Raw genomic sequence first — 16,576 nt, forward strand, 5'->3', positions numbered from 1 at the left:
GAAAAAAGTTTACATACATATTTTGCTTAATCCTGCAGTTCTGTTGTGAAAATGGCTTCCTAAAACTCCTTTACATTACAGTGATCTAATTTGGCCTTCAGAAGCTAAAATTTGGGATAGTGGGGGATCTCTGCTGATTCCCAGGACCTCTGCTGATCCCATGAGCCCAGTAACTTTTTTTAGAAGGGAAAAAAAGCTACTTAAAATCGGAACCTCCCCAAAGAAAGAAAATGTATGCCTATTACACACAGTAGGAGCCAGTTCTAGAAAATCTAGATTGTTAAAGACATGTGGAAGATAATTTCACCGTTAAAACAATGTGTCTAAATGACTTGACAATGGAGTTTGATAAAGTCTATATATATAATTGTTATAGGTATGAGTCAATAGAAGGAGATCTAGAGAAAAAATATAGGCTGTAATTTTGGTAAATGAAAAGTTAATGGTAAGGTATTTCCCAGGAAAAGTAATCTGGAAGGTGTTGTTGGTTTCTCCATACTCTCCAGAGTCCAGTTTACTAAAGACAAGTTGATGCTTCTGGATATAGGTCCTGTTTTGGTCTTTAGTGAAGCCTAGTTCTAAATTATGTAAGCTTATTTGGACTTTCGAAAAACAGAAAATATGATGAACTATTTTTCTTTCAGATGGCTGCCTTGAAGTATATTGCATCTGTTCTCCAAGATGTAGAAACAGTCTTTGATGTCAGATTGCTCAGGTGAGATGACATGTGGAATTCCAAAGCATCAGGGCATTTAAATGCCTGCAATTTTGGCATGTATCTTCAGATAGTCACATTGCAGATTGCAGTACCTTCCTGGCATAAATCTCGACTCTGCTGGTTCAGTCTTACATAATTTCAAGCATAATGTAAGCAATGCCATTTGCATAAGAAACTTGCCCAGAAACCATGAAATTCATTCAACTAGATACAGAAACTTTAATTTTTTATTCATTAAGGTTTTTTCCCAATTACCTGCTATATACACAAGGGACTTTGTATAGTTTCTTATTTGTTTAATATTACCTTTTCTCAAAATAAACCACTCCTCATACTCTTTGCATGACTGCCTTAAGTCTTAGCAATTTCCTGACCAAACATTCTGATCGATCTTATCTTTTTTTATCTACAGCCAGCTTTTACATGAATTTTTCACCTGCATTCCAGCAAAGTTGCAGAAGCAAAAAGTTCAATCAATGACAGAAATTGTACACAGCAGTCTCTTTAAAAAACAAGGTAAGTAATAGTTAGAACCACTTTAGTCTTCATAAAGTCCTCTTCAAAAGTCATAGGCATGGCTCCTTCTTATAAAGTTGCATTAGTAAACTTAATCATCCCAAACCACTATAATTTTGGTTTGAAAAGCATTGGTTTAATATGAATAAAAATATGTACTGTACTACTGGGTTGTAAATGGATTGCTTGTGTTTGGCATGTCAGTAACTTTCTTCTACCCAGTTCAACCTCCCAGTGGCTGCAAGTGGAATAGCTATGAGGGCATATTATGAGAATGGGTAGCGCTAAACTCATCTAAGAATTAGAGGGTCACAGGACACACTCTGTATCTTTATGAAGCAAAGCTACTTTTTGCATTTCATTTGGGCCTTCCATCTGGCAGTATTTATTATTAACTATTATGTCCAATCTACCAAGAAATAAAAAAATGGCATTAGCATTTCTCTTGTTTTGGTTTTTGCAAAGTTACCCCAATTCCAGATTATTTTTAATGGTAAGAAGGCTGAAATTTGAATGATGATAGATAGATGATGGATGGATTGATGGGAGAGAGAGAGAGAGAGAGAGAGAGAGAGAGAGAGAGAGAGACAGAGTAGTAGTTAGCCTAGAGGAAAACCTGGAATCATGACATTTGTTTGGACAATATGTATTTTAGAGTTGGAAAAATCTATCTCCTTTAGAGGGATGGACTCTTAGTTATAATTACAAGCAGTGATCTTTCTCACTGATTCCATGCAGCCAAGAGAGGCAACCCCTTTTATTCTCTGAAATGCCTTTGGAAAGATGCCATAACTCCTTTTGGACTGTTGTCAGTGAGGAATAACAGCCAGTGGTGTTTTGTCTTACTGTAGCACATGATCCTGGTTTCTTTGTAAAAGGTGTATGTGCATGCAGCACAAGAGAAGCCAGGCAAATAAATATTATACAAGTTTTTCTAATTAGTTAGCAAATTTTAGGTACATTGAAATTTCTACAACATTACTTAGATCAAATGTAAACCTAACTGGCATCTACTTTTCCTCTGGGATTTCACTGGGGAAATCTCATCCCATTAGTTACTTTAAAAGTAAGTTATGTCAAAAACCATTAAAGGAAACCCATAACTTAATAACAATATAGAAAGGTTATTTAGAACATTCCAATGATTCATGAAAATGTTTGCAAAACAGAGCTACCACTCATTTTTTATTGTAAGGACGCCATTAATTGTGCCTGGAGGAAACCTATGTGATTGTCTCAAAGAGTTTTATAAAATATGATGAAAAGAAATCAAGAAATTCTTTTCACAACTCAATGCTATGTTTTCATCTAGATGATTTAAATCAGTCAAAATAAGATTTACTTTGTAATAATTTAAATGTTACATAAAAGTGACTTTTGAATTAATGAATATAAATATGATGCAGTGGTGGGTTGTGGATTCAGAGGTTGGGACGGGCTTGCTGGCATCCACGTAAATGTGTGCAGTGCACGTGCATATGTGAGCAGTGCATGCATGCATCTTGGTCCTTCTGTGAGCCTCCGCGATGCTCCAGCTGCTCAGAGGAGCATCACGCAGGCACTGCACGAGCTGTGCATGTGCGCGGAAGCAATGAAGATGTAAAAGGATGGTAAGAAGCAAGGGAGGGCAGGTGGGCCCTCTGGAGTACCATACTGGAATAGTATCCGGTGCTCCAGGTTCACTCTGGTACGCCCGTACCGGAGTGTACTGCCTGCAACCACCACTGATATGATGGGATCTGATGCTTTTACCCCTTCCCTCTGTTGCTTTTGGTCCTCATATCTTAAAAGCAACACAAATACATGAGTGGTAAAGTCGAAAGTTAATAATAATATTCTTTAAAAGATATTGGAGATTTTAAATTAGAATTATAGTGAGTTACATTTAGGAATGGTAACATAAATTTGAAATCTGTCTGGGATCTTTTTTAGTCAGATATCTCCATTAAAGGACACAAATTAAACAGCAAATCTTGCTGGGGAGACATTTTTTTTTCCTTTAAGTGACTGCCCAATTACTTGATAAATCTGTCAAGTGAACCTTTCTTACATGCCAAATAATTTATGATGGCCACAGTTTCTGCATTTTAAAAACTGCAGCTGCCAAACTCTTTAAAAAAAATTACTGTTAGTTTTAGCAAGACAATGTGAAGCTGTTAATTCAGGTCAGTGGCTAATTCCATGAGTGAGTTCACATGAGAACACAAACCAGTCAACCACTGGTGTCATCACCAGCCAAATTGTGCAAACCTAATGCACATGTTTGGTGTAACAGTTTAGTATGCAGATCCAGAAAATGGGGGTAATTGGATAAATTATGGATCAGTACTTCATGGATATATGAACCTGTATAAACTCACTGTTACATTAAGAAAAGGCCAAAAACCTCACCACCTCAATACTTGGGATTAAGTCCCATTAAATTTGTTAGTGCTTACAACTTTTGAATAAATCTGAATAGGATTACAATGTTAGAATCTTGTTTACTCTGCCATGTGTAAAACCCTTAGCAAAAATAATAATAACCAAATGCATGGCATGGTTATTAAAATAAAATAAAAACACTTTGAAAATTGCAAAAGAACACAGTGACATAGTGCACTTGGGAAATTATCTTATACCCAAGCATATTGATAAGGGACTCCATGGTGACAAAAACATCTGCTGAACTAGAGAGCTGCTACAAATCTAGGTTTTTCATAAAGGGATGAAACTCTATATGGCCTAGAGCAGGGGTGTCACACTCACATCATCACGGCAGCGTCACATGACATATCAGGACTTTCCCCCCTTTTGCTTAACTGGGTGTGGGTGTGGTCAGCACATGATGTATCTGGCCCTTGGGCTGGGAGTTTGGCAGCAGTGGCCTAGAGGATAATCCAAAACATTTTGCAAAATGTACGTTGAACTATTAAATTATGGTACATACGTCTGAAAGTTACAGCGGAAGGAATTCCTGCAAATCAGGGGTGGGTTCCTGCCAGTTCTAACCTCTTCTATAGAAGAGGTTCCACAAATCTACCGTGCCATTTAGAACCGGTTCCAGCTCCCTCCCCCTGCCCGTATGCACATCATCAAGATGAAGAGCGAGAAGACGAATTCTGGGAGCTGAGGTCTACAAGTCTTAAAGCTGTCAAGTTTGAACACCCCTGGGGTTGTTTTTCCTAAAGGGTTAGGGGTACAAGGGTCTTGTAACTTGACAGCTTTAAGATTTGCGTGCTTCAAATGTCAGAGATTCTGAGCCAACATTTTGGTTGCTAAGCAAGAGCGTTGTTAAGTGAGTTTCACCTCATTTTACAAGTTGGCCACGCCCACCCAGTCATATGACTGCCAAGCCACTCCCACTCAGTCACGTGGCTGGCAAGCCACTCCCACCCAGTCACATGGCCATTAAGCCACTCCCACCCCATCACATGGCCGGCAAACCACTCCCACAAAGCAGGCCAAATCTACAGAAGAGGTTCTATAAATTTTTGAAACCCACCACTGCTGCAAATTCATCTCTTCGGATATAGGAAGGACTTCTGGGATGACTTTCTGTCATCTAGCAAATTTTTCCCATAAAGAATAATATAGTGAGTCACAAGCTATTGTGACATGTTAGGTATTCTAAAGTAGGTCTTCTGAAGTAAGGTTGGTAGGATACATATACTTTTTACATTTTTCAAAAGTAAATGGAAACAATGCAGTGAATTCTCTTTTCCATGATTCTCCTCTTCTCCTTTAACTCCATTTCCCAATTGTTCTTTAGAAGTGAGTTACCCCTAAGGTCAGTTAAAATAAAAATATTTCAAGGGGAAATGACAAACAAACCCATCATCACTTATGTGCTTTGTATCAGTTGCAAAGCAGCATTTCTTTTGAATAAGGTTCACTTCTTGAGACTTCTAATGAGGCTATAAGTACGTTACACAGTTCTTAAGATAAAGTAAAGGAGTGCTTTACTGTTGCTTTTTTAAGGACTTTTTTTGTTGATTTCCCTATGCCTGGTGCTCTCTATCCAAGCACAAATCAAATTTGACTTTTTTTAAGGTCTGCCCAGCTGTGTCCAAAATAGGATAATTAACATCCTTTATGAAAATGGCATGTCTTACTATAGACAAGTCTAAAGCATTCCTATAGTAAAAATTCATAATTTTGGAATTGCATAAGTACAGTAGTACTTTGGTAGTCAACGGCATTGAAACTCATCAATTTGGGTACTCAATGCTTTTTGATGCAAACATTTTATTATGGTAATCATCACATCTTTGGTATTCGATGCGCAAGCTAGAAGTTGTCTGTGTCAGCTGCCTTGTGACTCATCACATTATTCCTTATGGGAAAATTTTGTTTGCTACTCATCATTTTTTGTATCCATTGCTTCTCCTGGAAACAATTAAAAATGAGTACGGGATATCACTGTATGCATATTTTTAAAAGGACATCCTGTTAATTATAAGCATATTGCAACATGAAGTGTATATGCTGCAATAATCTTAGATGCAATTTCCTCATCCAAAAATTACTTAGTCAAGAAGTCTCTTGAGTTGTATAATTTGTTTTAGCCTTGAAAGCATTTCTCTATTCAAACTGCAACTAAGGTTCTGCTGTTCTGTTTTCGTAAGGTCAAAACAGGAAGATTTTTTTTTGTATTACCCAGCTGTTAAAGTTTAAAAAGTGGAAAGACTGGGAAGGTGCTACTGGGATAAGAAAACTAGCTATGCAGTGTAGACACCAATTATATTGCATTTCAAAGTCAGCCTCAGTCTTTTTCTATAGAACAAGCCAGTCCTAAATAAAACCATCTCAGAAGAACTCAATTCAGTTGCCAAAAATTCTTTAAATGGATAGGTCTGTGTAGAGCTGAACTTCAGTTGAAATCATCTTTAATTTATTTCATGGTAGAATAATACTCTAAAATAGTAAGCAAGATACTGTATGTTTTAAATGAATTTAAAGGTACACATTTTCATAAGTATGAAAATTTACTTATTTTTAGTTCAAAGTTGCTTTCCCTTCTCACAGCAAATTTCCAGTTAACTAAGATCAGCTTGTTTTGGAAAATCACTGAGGCAGGAACAAGGTTGATCAGGAGCTTTATACAGTCTTAAGCCACTTAAAAACCTGTCTCTAAAGTTTATTTCTGTATATACATTTAAACAGTTCCTTTATATTGCAGCCGAGCTCCTTATAGTCTGTTCTGGCTAGTCACATGCAGTGGTAATTCTGAGGCATTGTAACATGTCCTGCAAGTTAAGAAATTCTACACAAGCTATTAAAGAAACAACTATCTTGTATAATCAATATAGTTTGCCACCAGTACAGGTAAAACTAATTCAGATATAACATTTTATTTTTTAGATGATGGGAAGAATTGATTGTCTACTTTATTTAAAGACATCTGAAATGGAATAGGAATAAACAGCTATATAAACTTCTATTGGCATCAATAAAAAGCCAATATAGCTAAATTAAAGGCCAGAAAGATAATGATTATGTTATCTTAATAGCAACGATTAGCATGCTAAGTTGCTTATTAGTTAATTCATGTCCATGATGAATGGAAATCTGCATAAAATAGTTTGCAATATTTCATAAATAGCAGGCAGCTCATCTTGCATGGTTATCATATTTTTCCTATTTCATAGCAATTAGTATATATTCCAATTTTCTCTTATAGAGTACTTAGGTTTATAATAAATGCAGTAAACAGAAACATGTACGGGTTATCCATTTCTGTTATATATGCACAAAGTATTGTTTTCCCACAGTAAGAGATATTTAAAATCTATCACACCTATTTTGTATCTAACTGGGTATAGATTATTATAGGATGGGGTGGTGGTGGAACAGAACCTAAATGATAACTTGTTTTCCATTCAGAAACAGAATAAGAGATAATACTCTTCTCCGTCAATGGAAACTGACTGTGTGAGTCCTGCATAAATGAAGTCAGAGGAAATTCCACATGACTGACCATATCTACATGCTATTATTCATAGGTGGTCTCCATCCATACAGTACTTGTCTTCTACAAATCTCTGAGCATTTCAAATATGACAGGTTGTCTGCTCATAGTTTTAACACATCTGGGGGACAATAGGAGGGCAAGACTTTCTTAATTATCCACTCCTGACTTCTACTGCTGAAGCACATTCCTATCACTTTTGAATGTAGGCATTTTAATTGTCCTGTCTCAGTTAATTTACACCTGCTGTTTCAGCTCTCCTTTTCACTCAATAACTTTTTCAGCTCTATAATGACATAAGCATTTAGTGCTCTGCCTGCATAATTGTACTCAATTCATCTCCTCTTACTTTCTTTTAAGAATTGCAAGCATTAGAACAACTGAGAACTTGGATGGCTACCAAGAAATTTCTATTTATTGGGTCCTGGAATAAATGCACCTTATACATATATGCACATGTATGTGTGTGTACATACATATATGTTCTGTCCCCCCTTCTCCGCTCGTTAAACAGACGACAGGCAAACAAACTTAAAAGGAACTCTCTTTATCAGTTCTCGACTCAGACTGGCTGCGAGCCCAAAAATAACATAAATAAAGTCTTTGACAAGATAACAGAATACCAAACAAAAACTCTTACAAACAATGCACTTCTCCAAGTGTCTTCTTGAATCAGGGTTACAGAAAACAAAGCACTTTTCCAAGTGTATCTCACATAAACCACGACTGATGATCAATCAATGTTGAATGAACCAAGGAATGTTGACTCCTGCAACTAGGGCGTGGCACCATCCATCCTTTTATCCCCAGAATATGCCCCTAACGAGCCCCAGCTGCAGTGTTAATCTTCCATCCTGAAAAGTCTCACAGAAGACGTCTGCTGAGTCACAACACATATATACACCTACAGATATATACATATACAACACATATGTATACTGAATACATCTCCATCCCCAGAACTATTCATGAACTTTAGAGTGGTCACAATAATGTGTATTTAAAATTAAAATAAGAGATTGGAGTAAACTTGTTTTGCCAAATGCACAGTACTTCATTTATGTCAGTGACTAGGATTTATGAATAATAGATTGCATTAATACATCTTCAAAGATCTATCATTCAGTCTGTATCAGAGATTGCCAGGGCAACTAGGTCCTCCATATTTTACCCTGAAAATGTTCCCAAAGACCTTGACAACCGTGAGTTTTTATTGATGCCTTGTGATAGAGTGGGTGGAATTCCTCTGTGAGGCTTTATGTCTGCTTTCTTGTTTGGATTGTGCTCACATAGGTATGTTTTGTTCATAGAGAATATGTATTTATATGACACTAGTTGTTATAATATATACTTTATTTACGGTCACAGACCAAAACACGAGTACTACAAAAGAGACATAAGAGAATTGATCATACCATCATAGCAATCAGTCACCAAAAGCTTAACTAAGGGAAGTTACAGCGTTCTCCTCTAATGGTTACAGCTCTTACGAAAAAATTGGAAACCTGAGAGATGATGTATGAGGAGACATCTCCAAGGCAATATACAAACAAATTACAGCCATTAGGTCTAGAAGGGACGATTTCAAGAAGAGACAGTAACTTAGATCTGTCTGTGTTATACGTGGGGCAAAATAGAAGGACGTGGTCTACAGTTTCAACCTTGGCTCTGTCACAAGAGCATAGCCGCTCGTTAATTGGGAGACTCTTAAAACGACCATCCAAAAGTGCTGAGGGTAAGACATTAGAGCGAGCTAAGGAAAAAGCTCTTCTATACTTGGGAATGGTTAAAGTATAAAAATAGGAAGCCATCCTCAATCCATAATTATTAAGTTGGTTGAGGGTCAGGGGGGAGCAAGTTGTGTTGGCTCTGGGTCGTAGATATTGTAAATCAGTGTCCACAAGCCGTTGGACAACCCTAAATTGGGTGTCCTTAAGGCCGTAGTTTCCCAGGGCATCCTCCGTAAAAACTAGCAGATGTAGTTTCTTCAGCAGCTCTTTCTCCCAGTGAGAAATATGGGAGTCTGCAAATGCCAGGGAGAGGTAGCTGCCAGGAACTGCCAGAAAAAGCACCGAAACCACCATTTAAAGGTGTTAATCCAGGCCATACATTCCACTGATCGAATGCCCAGTTCCAGGTACATTGGGGCAAACCAAACACAAGGGGGAAGACCCAGAAGTTTTCTAAGAAAAGCAGCCTGAGTTTCTTTCAATGCAATCCTTGAAGCCCCGTATCCATATGGGAATACCGTGAAGGGTTTGGGCGACACTAGTTGTTAAGAATGACTTGATGGCACTCCCAAAGGTGCTTTTTCAAAAAGTAACTGGACTTCCTTTGTTTTGCTTGAAGACGTTTCGCTTCTCATCCAAGAAGCTTTTTCTTCAGTTCTGAACAGTCAGAACTGAAGAAGAAGCTTCTTGGATGAGAAGGGAAACGTCTTCAAGCAAAACAAAGAAAATCCAGTTATCTCTTGAGAAAGCACCTTTGGGACAACTATGACCTGAATGACTGAGATTCTCCATAGATGACTTGATGGCACACAGTCAATTACTTTGTGGTTATTTTTATACTGTTCTAATTTTTGTACTTTGTTGTTTTATTGTTATTCTATGATTGTGGGCTGCCCAAAGACTCATAGAGATGGGCAGCATCCAATTTGAATAAATAAATACAATTAAAAAACAACAATGCCACAAATACCCTTCAGTGACGTCCTGGACCCTATTTCATCTAATTTCAGTAAATCCAAATCCTTCAAGAATAGACTATTTATGGGTGCAGGGCAGGGGTGGGTTTCAGGCGGTTCGCGGCGGTCCCCGCGAACTGGTTGGTCGGCGAACCCGGAAGTAAGTAACTTCCGGGAACGCCGAAGGATCCACCCGCCCGCCTGCGTTTCTTACCCGGTTTTGATGAGTTCTGCGCTTCCACGCATGCGCAGAATGCATACAGCGCCTGCGCGATCCTCCAGGAGCAGCTGGAGCATCGCACAGGCGCTAGTACGCATGCGTGCAGTGTGCACGTGCACGTGGATGCCGCCGACCCCATTCCAACAAACCAGTTGGAACGGGGTGAGAAACCCACCCCTGGTGCAAGGACCAAACCTTGTTGGATGATTTTATTCTCTTTTTTTCAGAACTTTTTCATTCCTCATAATTTTGATATATAACTTTGTTCCAATACTACATCCTTGGCAGAATTCATTCATTCATTCATTCATTCATTCATTCATTCATTCATTCATTCATTCATTCATTCATTCATTCCTATTTTTGCTACCCAGAGAACATTTTTGTATCTGTCATAGCAATGTCTTTCCACCACACACACAGATACACACACATTCAGATGCACAAATTCATCATAATAATTCTGAACAGTGAACAAAAAGAACATATCATATAACTTGTGGGACTATCACTGTGCATGAGAAAACTGAGGAGTTCCTACTGAGGTTTTCCATTAACATAGGAAAAATAGTTTCATTCTACTTCAGTCATAACACACTTTCAGTGGGGGAATGTTTTGTTTGTGCGCTAGTTCACATTTGAAGATTTGGAAATTATAAATTATTCGTAGGCAAGGAATTTTGTCTGTCGCATTATTTTTTCACCGAATCTTTTCATATTATTTTATATTTTCTTCTATTTTTCTTCTGTGCTGTACTGCTGACTCCATCAGAAAAGGAAATATTTAGACTAGTGATTTTTTTTTAATGTTATGTGTGGCACGTAATGAAATACATGGAAAGGAGGGTGATAGATGGCATTTTCTTATGTGTTTTAGATGCACACTGCCATATTTTATAAAACTGAATCTCTAGCATAAATACTGAATTGATGTTACAGAGCAGATTGTTTGTGCATTGTCTTTTCTACAGGCAAATACTGATTATTGTGTGGACTTTATCTGTGGACAATATTAACTGAATATTACTGAATCAAGGCAGACTATCTCAGTTTACATTGCTAAGCATCTTTTATTGCTCCCCTTTTTAGCTGTTCATCATATTTTAAATCTTCTCCAGGGAATTATGAGAGCACATCACAAATTTTAGAATGAGGACTTTGAAAGAAGGCACACAAAGCCTGCAGCTCGTCAGTAGTTAGTGAGATGTCGCCGTAGTGTTCCTCTGATAATTCAGCAGATCTGTTTCTTTTGTATTTTATCCTTTACTCACAATTAAAAATGTAAAATTTTAATGTCCTCCAATTGCAATTAAGAATGATTGTATCAGGGAGAGCTGTATTGTAAACATTTAAAACAGTAAATACGAAAATATTTGTGGCTTGATTTCTCCTCTAAGTACCAAATTGTTTATTTTCAGAATGTAGAGATATCCTCCTCCCGGAAATTACCAAAGAACTGAAGGAATTACTGGATCCAAGTATTGAAATGCAAATTATACCACAAGACAAAAAATATTGCATTGAATTACTCAACAGCATCCTAGAAGTTCTCAGCTGTCAAGATGCAGTGAGTACCGATAAATGTCAGGGATTATATAACGGATTCCAGTTTATCAAGTCTGTGTTGATTAAGGTGTACCAGTTATTTACAATCCAAATAATCAATCTAGATTCACATAAACCATGGTGTGGGGAACAGAGATATACTGCAGACATGCAACATCCTTTCGGCTAAAGTTAAAAATAATCTCTAGCATTGCTTACATAACAGCTGCCCTGTTTTGTTTTGTTTTTAATGTCAGTCAATGGTTGAAGTTGGCAGTGGAGGCAAATCTGAATTATAGTCATTTTCATGATTTCAGAAATGGGGAATGTGGTGCCAGAGGACTCTGCAGGAGTTCAAGAGGAGTTCGGTAAAACAGCATTGTGTCTAATGAATGCAAGCTCTTCCCTTTTATGCATGCATCTGATATTTCATGCATGTATGAAAGAGGAAGAACATGTAGCACGCAGCATTGTTTTTGTCGTTTTGATGAAAATGCTGGATCCTATATATGTCTCCAACTATTATTTTTGTTTGTTATGATGCTAGATATAATCTGATGCATGCAACATGTATCAGATAGTAATTCATTCAGATTTCAGACTGCAGTCGCCATGGTGACACGTCAGCCATTAAAAAAAAATTCTCTTGATAATTGCAGCATGGAAACACATGCAACATCCATCCACTGGCCAGAGATTTGAAATAACTAAAATCAGATCTTATTTTTGATTGGCATAGCAATAATTTTATTCTTTGAAAGATGATTCACATATCTTTTTCCTTTATCTTTTAAAGAGCACTTCTTTGGATATTATCTCAGCATCTTCCCTAAGATTTATTCACTTTCCTTTTTTTATGCCAAGCAGATGAATGGTTATGCTTTGGATCACTTTGAATCAAACCAGACCCTGTTAAAGGAAATGATTTATTCATTACAGATATGCTCAGTTGCAAGCCTGTAGGACTCTTGGCAGCTTTAAGGAGTTTGGAAATCATTAGAACATTTACAGTACAATAAATATAATGGAAACTATCAACTAAAAAGAATCCCAAACTGGGTGTCACTTTTTTATTTACTGCTAAATTTGATATTTTTGAAGTGACACTAAATGGAACAGTTACTTGACTGAAGTTTAAACATGGATTTAGTAATCCATTTTTCTTCAATATTAATAAACCTAGTAAACGTAGCATTCACACATAGTAGTAAACCAAAGGCTGGTATTACGCACATAAGCAAAAAGTACCCCGAGTGAAAACTCTGATTTTAAATGACAAGTCTTTGACATGTACACACTCTTACTATTACATGGACAGAGGACGTAAACAAAGATTCAGTTACATTTTTTGCATGATTCTTGGTGTGGTGCTATATATCAAAAACTTGTCATTTAAAATAAACTTCAGTCAATTGCAAAGCAAGCCAATTTTACGCTTTGGTTTTTGAGGCTGGCTTGTTCACTTAAGTGGAATTTATTTTAAACAATGATATGGGCTCTCACGTGACCAATCCAGAAACAACAGAAGTGTAATGGAATCCTGATTTATTTCTCATACTCGTCAAGGAGAAAGGAAGGTTAAACATACTGCATGAAAAGAAAAGGAATACTTGTAGAACTGTGAACAAAAACTTCATTTTCCCAGTTTTAAATCAGATTAATCAATTCAGAGGTCTAATGCAATTAATGGTGGCAAATGTTTAACCTAATTTATGATTTCCCCTCATGCTTTAATAGCACTGCATTGTTAGTACAGTTTGATTAAATGCTTTGCCACAATTACCACCATGCATTTATAAAAAAGGACAAAGATGTCTTTCTCACAACCTACCCTGAAAAGGTTTAATTTGACAATCTCACTGTATTCCCAGAAGTTATTTCTCAAATAAGTATGAATGGATTGTAGTGATTTGTTTGGGTCTTGGCCATTCAGCAAGAAAAATAGTAAGAATACTTGATTTTACATGGCCTTTTTTTTTTCTTCCTACCACCCACCATAAATATCTGCAGCTGGGTTTATTATCTAGGGTTATAAATTAATCTGTTACAATAGCAGCAAACTTTATGTGAACCCCCTTGACACTCCAAGTACAGTTATTAAGGATAATTATAGAGTAAGCATGGTATAGATCCTATAATGTACTTTGATGTTTTGTCTCTTATCTGTTATATCAATTTTACTGCACAGAATTTTGACAATGCTTGTTTGCACTAACCCTTAATTGGCCACTGAAGCTCCACTTCAGTGAGGAAAAAGTCATGTTGAAGCTGACACACACACATACACACACACATTTTTATTGTTTAAGCAGTGTGGTGAAATAGGACTTGTTTTTGTCATAAATCACATTCTAAGTTTATTTTGGGGGCTTAGAACTAAACATCTCTCTGCCACTATCTCTAAATGATGCCTTTAATATTTCTACTCCTGCAGTTATGAAGAGGTTTGATATGAATATGGAGATCTGTCTAATAGGCTGCAGACTTTTTAAAAATGTCAAAAGGAGCAACATGCACATATCATAATTGCAAATGGGGCCTCTCATGATTTTTTTATGAAGCTATGTGTGTATTGAAAAACCAATCTATTATATTTAATTATTACTAATTATTATGCTTAATGTTACATAAATCTCAGATTCCTGATTCTGAAAGCCTTTTTATTGTGATTAAAAGAGACTGCATTTCATCTCTGCACACATATAAACAGTAATCCTTTAGACATTCTCCCAGGGAATGTATTTCCTTCTGCATGGATTATCTCTAAAGACAAAGGAGTTCATCCATTCCTTACTCTTCTCTATTCTTTGAACCATGGAATAATGCTTGTTTGTCCTAGCTCTGACTCGCACTGATGATGTTACCTAGTTTAGGTAATAAAATGTCTGCAAAGACCCCTCATCTCAACTCTGAGCTACAAATATTCTCCTGGATCTGAAATCTATAACTTTGCTTTTATTTTGTTTAGTTTTTTTTAAGCTGACTTGTAAATGCTTCAAACTGGGTCTCTTTTGAGAAAACACAAACTTTAACCTAATTAGCCAGCAACTACTTTGAGGAGCTCTTTTGGGAAGAGTGCGGGCATCTAATTAGAAAGCTCTCAAGAGGCCTTGGACTAGAGGTATTTGTTAGACTTATCAAGGCAGAGGGAGTGGATGGGAGGAAGGGAGGACAACCTCTTAGGAAAACTCTGTCAAAACCCAGCAGCAATACATGACATGTCCTCTGAAAATGCCAGATCTGCCAAGAGGAACTGGGAAATCTGCCAAACAGCCAGATGCTGCTTTTGGAAAACTCTGTGCCCTACTGTGGCATCTGGCACTATAACAGTTGATCAAAGAAAGAAGATGAAGTTGAGAAGGCTTAGGGAAATAATAGTAGGTGCATGGCTATTATCTGTAAGTTTTAATATTCTTAGGAAAGTGTCAAGAGTATTATGTATTTATGCTTAATTAAGTTAGGCAAAGCATTTTTCAAGATTTTAAGTTGCACCGATGCAGGAAACCCCTATTTAATGTAGGATGGGTTAATGAAGGGTCCACAACACAAAGACCATTGGTGTCAAGGCACTGATTGTAACTTCAGTCAATGCTCTGTCAAACCCAAACATCCCCCAAAATTATATTTTTTAGAAAAAATGTCTCAAATTATATAAAATAGACTGCTACTTTGTGAAATTTTATGAGATTGCTTAACGTTTATTAGATGGTGCCAATCAAGAAAAGAAATGAGGTCCCTTGCAAAATTATTGTTCCCACATGGTAAATAGTCACTCCGCCTATACTAATCCCTGTTCCCATGATGTTAGCTTTCTGGATAGTCACCATAGTTTAGGACATAGCAGAAGATATAATTCTGGGCAGTGTAGATTATAAACAGATAAAATGAGCCAATGTTTAGTATCTGAGTGAGTGCAGCCAGAGGGAAGAATCATAAGCATTACTTAATTAGACATGAGTATAAATATAACCATAGTAATTAGCTTAGGAGGTGAGAGTAATAAAGTTGTGGTCATACAGTTTCAGAAACAATGGCTTAATTATAGAAACAAGAAACTGTCCTGTGGACTGAAGTAAACTGAGCCATAAACCCCCCCAAAAACAAGCTTAGGTATTATTTTCTCCAAGACATTCAGAGTATCATATCTATTCCTTTTCATAGAAGGAAGGGAATACCTTTTTTGGCACATCTCATCATTCTCAACACATAGGATACTTTTTTACAGCAAGACAAATACATTTTCAGCTGCTCTAGGAGGGATACAGCATCAGCAATGAAAAATTAGGCAGAGTATTGCTCAATTTCCATAATGTGTAGAGTCCTACACAGAATCATCAATCACCTTTCCTTCCACTGTAGTTACTTATGTAACCTACTTAAAGCCACTCTAAACCAGAGTGCAATGAAAAGGGTTCCATACAGATAACACATCCTGCTGAATTATGAAGGTACTGAAATCCATAAAAGAGATCTATAAGCACAAATGCAAAAGAACCAATGGTGCATTAAATATGAATCCAACTTATAATACGATGCAGGAGAGTTATTCAGATGCCGGATATTGTAGCCATTAATAATTATTTTGATTCTATAGCTTTTTATTCTAACATTCTAGCCTTTCATCTTAATTACAGTGACTTTAATACAGATGGAGTATCCATGGAGATAGAGATGTGCTTTCACTAGGACTTTTGCCAATTCTTGAAAATAAAAATTACATGTGCTTTTGATATAACACCCAAGATGAGGACTAATATCAATCTCCCTTGGTGTGATATTTCAATCATGGCATTTCTATCAACTTCAAATCTGAGATGGCTTGAGTCATTCCTCAAATTTCCAGGGTGTCTCAGATTAGGTGTAAATTAGAATAAGTTTCTATGAGTTTTTAAAACACTGTGACATGACCAGGTTCATTGTGCCTAGTAGGTGGCAGTGAAA

General features: G+C 36.8%; 1 protein-coding gene across 1 annotated transcript in view; it reads left to right on the forward strand.

Moving 5' to 3' along the window:
* Nucleotides 1-16,576, forward strand: part of DOCK2 (dedicator of cytokinesis 2) — a 299,490-nt gene that overhangs the window by 77,185 nt on the left and 205,729 nt on the right. The window contains exons 24-26 of the mRNA XM_032212175.1: nucleotides 645-715; nucleotides 1,131-1,234; nucleotides 11,509-11,657. Of these exons, the coding sequence (XP_032068066.1) occupies nucleotides 645-715; nucleotides 1,131-1,234; nucleotides 11,509-11,657 (324 nt within the window). The remainder of the gene's footprint in view (nucleotides 1-644; nucleotides 716-1,130; nucleotides 1,235-11,508; nucleotides 11,658-16,576) is intronic.

Source organism: Thamnophis elegans, chromosome 2 (assembly GCF_009769535.1).
Source record: "Thamnophis elegans isolate rThaEle1 chromosome 2, rThaEle1.pri, whole genome shotgun sequence".
NCBI lineage: Eukaryota > Metazoa > Chordata > Lepidosauria > Squamata > Colubridae > Thamnophis > Thamnophis elegans.